The sequence below is a fragment of the Doryrhamphus excisus genome, chromosome 7 (assembly GCF_030265055.1).
Source record: "Doryrhamphus excisus isolate RoL2022-K1 chromosome 7, RoL_Dexc_1.0, whole genome shotgun sequence".
NCBI lineage: Eukaryota > Metazoa > Chordata > Actinopteri > Syngnathiformes > Syngnathidae > Doryrhamphus > Doryrhamphus excisus.
Window position 1 is genome coordinate 5,255,665 of NC_080472.1, and position 6,897 is coordinate 5,262,561.

General features: G+C 40.4%; 1 protein-coding gene across 3 annotated transcripts in view; it reads right to left on the reverse strand.

Annotated features, from left to right (window-relative positions):
- The window catches only part of LOC131131901 (golgin subfamily B member 1-like), a 39,844-nt gene extending 35,442 nt beyond the window's left edge, over positions 1 to 4,402 (reverse strand). For all 3 annotated transcript variants that reach the window (XM_058076927.1, XM_058076925.1, XM_058076924.1), the window contains exons 1-4: positions 4,271 to 4,402; positions 2,747 to 2,800; positions 1,238 to 1,387; positions 844 to 981 (exon numbers count right to left, since the gene is read on the reverse strand). In XM_058076927.1, the coding sequence (XP_057932910.1) occupies positions 844 to 981; positions 1,238 to 1,387; positions 2,747 to 2,791 (333 nt within the window). In that variant the 5' untranslated portion in view covers positions 2,792 to 2,800; positions 4,271 to 4,402. The remainder of the gene's footprint in view (positions 1 to 843; positions 982 to 1,237; positions 1,388 to 2,746; positions 2,801 to 4,270) is intronic.
- Between the last annotated feature and the right edge of the window lie 2,495 nt (positions 4,403 to 6,897).

Genomic DNA, 6,897 nt, shown 5'->3' on the forward strand with positions numbered 1-6,897 from the left:
CATGGGCTACATCAAAAAACGATTATCATCGCAACTTCCTATTGTTTTTTTTAAGTGTCACTTAATCTTAATCACGCTCTTATCATTAAAATACTATATGGCTATATGGCAGTATTGTCGAGTTGTTCAAGTGTTTTATTCAAACATTGGTAATGGTTTTATTTAATTTGAACATGCTTCAGATTACAATTGAGTGCATCACATAATCAGTTCCCAGTTCCACATGTCCAAAAGGAGTAGGAAGAAGCTAAGCTTATTAAATCCTACCCCTCCATTTGGTACTTTTACAATCAGTAACTGTTACATTTGTTCACTTCCTGCTTTCCTAATATAGTTTACGTTTTTTTTTGTCACGTAACGAAGTACGAGGTGATATGACCATACAATGACATAATGGGTACCATAGTAACTGTCAATATAGTGATGTATATATACAGCCCTTGTCCTGAATTAAGACAAGAGTTCTCAGCAAAGTAATTTGAGGTGCTGAAACGAGTAATGGTCGGGAATGTTCCCAACAAAAACTGATAATGTTCTCGGTTCATGTTCTGCTGGATGTTAATAAATAAATAAATCAGAAATTGTTATTTGACAATTTATAATAATATTTATAAGAATATCATAATAATAAATAACGATCACAGACACAGCAGCAGCAGCCCGCCCTCCCATGCACCCCATCACCACAGCTTAAAATAAAAACCTAGGGAAAATTGTGAAGCATATTGTTAAATGAATACCTCACAGATTCAAACTGTGCGCTACGATCTCACAGTTCATTTGGCTGTGCTTGGTTGGTGTGTTTAGTTGAGCAGCTTGAGCAGCATCTAAGAGTATGTTTACCTTCTTGCCGTGCGTTGGTGTGACCGGACCGCCAATCTGTTTCTTCACTTCCTCTAGCTGTGTGGTAAGAGATGTCACCTTGGCCTTGTTTTGGAGGCGCAGCTTTGACAGTTTCGCCTCGCATGTCTCCTTCTCCGTCTAAATGATGACAGGTGTGTCATTCAACAACTAGCTGCAACAGCTTAGCATCAACAAACAGTATAAAATGCAAAGTACAGTGGAGGGGAAAATTATTTGAGCTGATTTTTTTGCATTTGATTCGCGTAAAATAAATACAGTATATATTTATAAAAAAATATGTCAATGTTAATTGTTCAAATGTTGATACTATTGAGAAAGCAAATTTCCACTGTTGTTTGTACACAAACATTATGGTTAACAGCATTTAACACACCTTGAGCTGTTCATCCTTGGTGCGAAGCGTTGCATCCTTTTCCCGGATCATTTCTTTTAGCTGAGTAATAAGCTGCTCAGTTTGGACCAGACGCTCTGCCATGTCTGCAACATCTGCAACAACCTCTCCACTTGGGGGAGAGTCTGGGCCCTGGAACAGGTTGGCAGAGGGGAGACTTGTGAGTGCTTGTCAGCATTAGACAGCGTACTAGGTTTGGAATGCTGCATGATTAGCACATCTCTAGCAGAAAATATACAGTGTGTAAATGTGTTCCTCTAATCAATGTCGACTGGCCTGAGCCTAACATCTGGGACCATATTTGTGAGTAGACTAGACTACCGGTTTCAAGTTATGCTACTCTGTTTAAAAACCTCTAAAAGTGTCATCACAGCATTTCGACCATATGAGAGAAAGTTGAGATCCAGCACAGCCACTCGGTGGAAATACTTTGTCACGTTCTGTGTTATTCCTCGCTGTCGGAAATGGGCTTCGATGTGTTGACAAAAGTCAGAAGCTGCCTTGTTAGCATTGAGCAGCGTCGGTATGACCACGGTGCTGTCGCTGTTATCGGTTGACGTATTACTCACGTCACCAAATGTGGAGATGTGATAGATAACAGTGGTGGAGGATAATTTTGGTTAAGGGCTGCACGGCGGTTGAGTGGTTAGCGTGCAGACCTCACAGCTGTGGAGTTTGCATGTTCTCCCCGTGCATGCGTGGGTTTTCTCCGGGTACTCCGGTTTCCTCCCACATTCCAAAAACATGCTAGGTTAATTGGCGACTCCAAATTGTCCATAGTGTGAATGGTTGTTTGTCTATATGTGCCCTGTGATTGGCTGGCCACCAGTCCAGGGTGTACCCTGCCTCTCGCCCAAAGACTGCTGGGATAGGCTCCAGCACCCCCGCGACCCTCGTGGGGTAAAGCGGTAGAAAATGAATGAATGTTTCGCTTTTATCATGTTATCCTTTTAGTTGTTTTTTTTTTGTTTTCGCACCTAATTTAACCACCTTCTTGTAAATTTTCTTCTCATAATAATGACTTTATTTCCATAATTTCACTTTATTCTCCTAACATTACAATTTGTTCTCCGTAAATTAATTTTCCAAAACTGACAAACTCATAATAAAAAAAAAAAACAAAAAACTATTTTCTCAATAGACAGCAACTTTATTTCTTTATTCATGTAAAATGTCCACTGATTTTTCAATTTTTGCTGTTTTTTTTTTTTCATTTTCTTGTTGGATTATATTTTTAGAATGTGCCACGGGACACCCCTGGCTCAGGTAGCACAGTACTTCTCAAATAGTGGGGCGTGCCTCTGTCAGGGGTGGGAGGTGGTCATATGAGAGGCAGGGTAACTTTCAGTATCGGTGTCTTTGTTCATGCTGAAAACAATCAAGGAATTGGTACCGGAATCGCTCAAATTCAAACAATGCCCAACCCTAGTGAAGAATCATAAATCTCGACAGGGTACGCGACAATGGATAATTATTCACAGATGTACTTACCCCAGCGCCAGACTCTCCCCCTTCATTAGAAAACCACTTCAGCATGGTTCAGACCTGAAACACACAAGTATTATTGTACAGTTACAATATATTGATGATTGCAACCACGCATGCACATAGACAAAAGAGTCATAGTGTGGTTATGATTGGCTATACATTCAATGATAACTAACCACTAGCCAAAAACAAACATAACTAACTATCGCCATGGCTTGCAATGGCTGAGCAGGAAGGAGGAGGAGGACAACATTTGAGTTAGAAGTTCAAAATGGACAGTGCTTATATCAGAGATTTTAATCCGATTTTTTGTTGTTATCACACCGACAGGTTAGAGGAGAAAAACGCTAACCATATCAGACCTGTTTAAGACATTGTCACAAAGATATTTCAACCACTGACTCAATTTGTAAACAGTCCAAACCAGCTGACACAGGAGAAGCATCAGGTCAGACTCGTTCTCTCACACATACCACAGGCAGCTGAGTACTCAATGACTTGCTGGTACTTGCCATTTAAAATACATTCATTTTACTTAAACAAACACAAAGGTACTTATTGTGGTATAAAGCACATGTAGATTATGTGTTCATTCTTTCATTTTTACAATTGTGACGTGACAGGCTATGCAATAAAAAAAAGGTCGATCATTGTGAGTTTTTTGAGCTACTGTGCCATACTGTGACAATACCATCCTAGATTACTTTGTGTTTAGTGATGTTACAATACCCATCATTGGGTGTATAGCCTGACAATAGTAGCTAAACCTTGTCAAATTGATATCATTAGCTGACAACTATGTTTTTATACCTGTCAATGCTTTGTTTTTTCTCTATCATTTACCTATAGAGCTGGCTATAGAACTGCATGTATTGACTAAATGTTTTGACTTATGTTGTACTGCTTCTATATTTTACGTGAGGCATGTCTTGCATGAGTTATGCAAGCAGAGATAGATACAGTACATTCAATCACTAGCTAGTACCCTAGTAGTAGTACCCGACCATGACAGACAGCACCTTTAACTCAGTATTACTTACCAGCAATACTGCAGTTGTAGACTTGGAATACCCATCACCGTGATTTTGATTTCAAAGCAAGTTATAAATCACTTTAGTTGGGTAATATCACAAGGAAATGACACAAATATTGTATAATTTCACACTTACGAGCTGCATTGTAGCCCGCAATAAAAACAAGTTTGACACTTCCGGTATACTGTAGTCACGTCACGAGTTGGTGTTACTATTAATTACAAACTACAGTACCTGCTATACATTAGCATGCTAACTGCTAATGTGCAATAAACTTATACCAGCGAGCAGCAAAGTGTGGTTATGAGAATTAGTGCATAGTCATCAGGTCCATATATGGATCTATATGGCGTCTACAATTGTATAAACACGAGTAAGACATGCAACTTTATCTCGCTAGCCAAATGCTAACACAACTAGCAGCAGACTCGCCTGTCCCAAAGAGCCGCTTACGCTCCTCGCAACCGGTTACAAAGTCATTTGAATTGCTTACCGGGTGCATATTTTTATGAATACTCCACTGACGATCGCCCCGCATGGAGATATAGCCAGAAACACTTTATCATTTTATTCCAGCCATCACAGCAATATGCATTGGGTAAAATTGTCAACAGAGGACAGCTGTGGAAGGATGAAAGTACGCATGCGCTGTACTGCCCAGTTTCCAACTACGCATTTGTGACGTCACCATTATTTAGGTGCCCAAACTATAGGAATTCGGGGAAAAAATACACACACATATATAAACACAAATAGGAAATATACACAAAAGCTTTGTGCCTTTAGTTTTAAGCATCTATTTTCCAACTTTAAATTTAAAATTCTATGTAATAAAAAAAAATCTCAATATTTTTCAACATTTTCAAATATTGTACTATATACAACAATTAACATTTCAAGATATTATTTTTATTATTTACTTTAATAAATTTCAATTATTACAGGTGCTATCCCTCCTTGGCTCCACATTACACTTTTTTTCCACAATGTTTTTCCTTTTTTCCAAAAATATAACAACACCACTACTAGCTAGCATGTTAACAGTAGTGTTTTCAGAAAAGCGATTGCTTAAAAAAACACACACACATACACAATCGCAGAGATGCTCACTTCACCTTTTCCTGCGTGTGTATTGTACTTCCAGTGTGGTTTGCATACTCTGAGTAGGAAGAGGGTGAGATATACTCCTATAGTAGGAGTGAGCAAACTACAGCCCGGGGGCCAAATCCGGTCCGTGTGTTGAATTTCAAAGACATATACGTAATTCCATGTAGACTGTTAGAATTATAGTATCAGCGTAATAGTGTGCATGTATCAAATATACGTATAGTCTGGCCATTTTTGTTAACTCCATGCGCCCAAAAAGTTTGCCCACCCCTGAACTAGGGCATATAGAAGCCGGAGACGACATTCAAAACACACCCTTGAGGCATTTTGATATCTAGTTATGCCTGTCCAACGCCCCAACGGTTTTCCAGGCTCTGATAAATGATGTACTGAGTGACTTCTTGTGAAGATTTGCCTTTGTTTACCGAGACGACATTCTCATTTACTCAAAGAACATTAAATAGTTCCTGTGTTGGCCAGGTTCTCCAGTGCTTGTTAGAGAACTGGCTCAGAGAGAGATGTGTCTCTTCCACACAGGCGTGGCCAACACCTCATACAGGAAAAGGTGCTGCAGCATTTTCTGGGGTTTGCTAACTTTTCTTGCAGGTTAATTCAAACTTTCGCAGCACCAGTCATTTCCGTGTGACGATTCCTTGATGTTCATCGGTGAGGTTTTAGGTCACCTTGCCCGTAGCTTCCATTGCTCCTATCCGGAAAAGCGTGGTGGTTTGCCTGGTGGTATCCATTGGGAGGGGTACTGTCAAACCCCCCCCAGACCTCACCAGATTGCTTACTAACAACTACCTTTCAAGTCCTTTCATTCCTTTATATGGCAGCATCCTGTTATACAACACCTTTGATGACGCTGATGTTGAATCATTGTTGTATCATCCTTGATGGCATTTCTTGATGGCCCAGCTATAGGAGGAAACGTCACCAGATTGTTAACAACTCTCTAGTGTGGGATTCAATTTCTTCCATGCCGGACCCTGCTGGTGCTTCCGTTGCCCCGCTGCCCCTGCGCTGCCCTCCATGGATTCCCTTCCCCTAGTCATGAACTCTGAGTATCAGTAAAATCTCAGTTAAGCCGACACCCCCAAAGCTTTCCCTGACATATTTTCTCTTATTATGTCTACCATAATGGGTAAAACAAGTGTAAAAGTGACTATAGGGGTGTTATTTCATGTCTAGAGAGCTCTAATGATGCGAAAAACCATAGAAGGCTTTGTGAAAATACTGTAATATTCCCATCCTTAACAATTGACTTAACAATTGGTGTCTATTGCCTTCAGTGGAGGACAGTGGGTGGAGAAGCGTGCATTGAGATAGGTGAGGTCAGCCTTCAGACCACAAGCTCTAATCGTGTCATTAATCGAGCGCATCACTCATTCGTTATAGTAGAGTGTGAAACCCGGAGCCGGGCTGGCAAACTGTGACTTTCTTTGTTTGGGGCTTGACAATGACTTACTTAGCTCTGTGATCTCAGAATTACACCATTTGCAACTTGAATGTTGCTCACGTTCTCTCCGTGAGTGACTGGATGTGGTATGAGGAGGCTCAGTGTTCTTTCCAGACTGGCCCTGACCTCACCACGACCACCACCGCCTGTCTCCATGAAGACAGGTCACTCAATGTTGAATGGTGTGAGCATGAAGTGGGAATATACAGTCAGTCCGCCCAGGACTATTGGAATTGTTAGGGCAGCACTTTTTAGTTTGTTTAACGATTGAGAACTGTTTATTATACTACGAGATGTATTCCAATGTAACTTGTATGCGTGTTCATTTATTTAAAAGGAGACCAAACACACCACCAAGACAATCACTGCCTTGCTAAAGAAGCTGCGGGTATAGGTGATGGACCAAAAGCCTTTTGAGTATTTGTGGTGCATCCTCAAAAAGAGTCCTCCTCTTTGGGGGGTTGTCCAAGCTGTACACGGACTACTTTACATTGGATGAAAGTATCATTCCTTCAGAGTAACATAGTAGCATAAAATACAGTATTTACATAAAT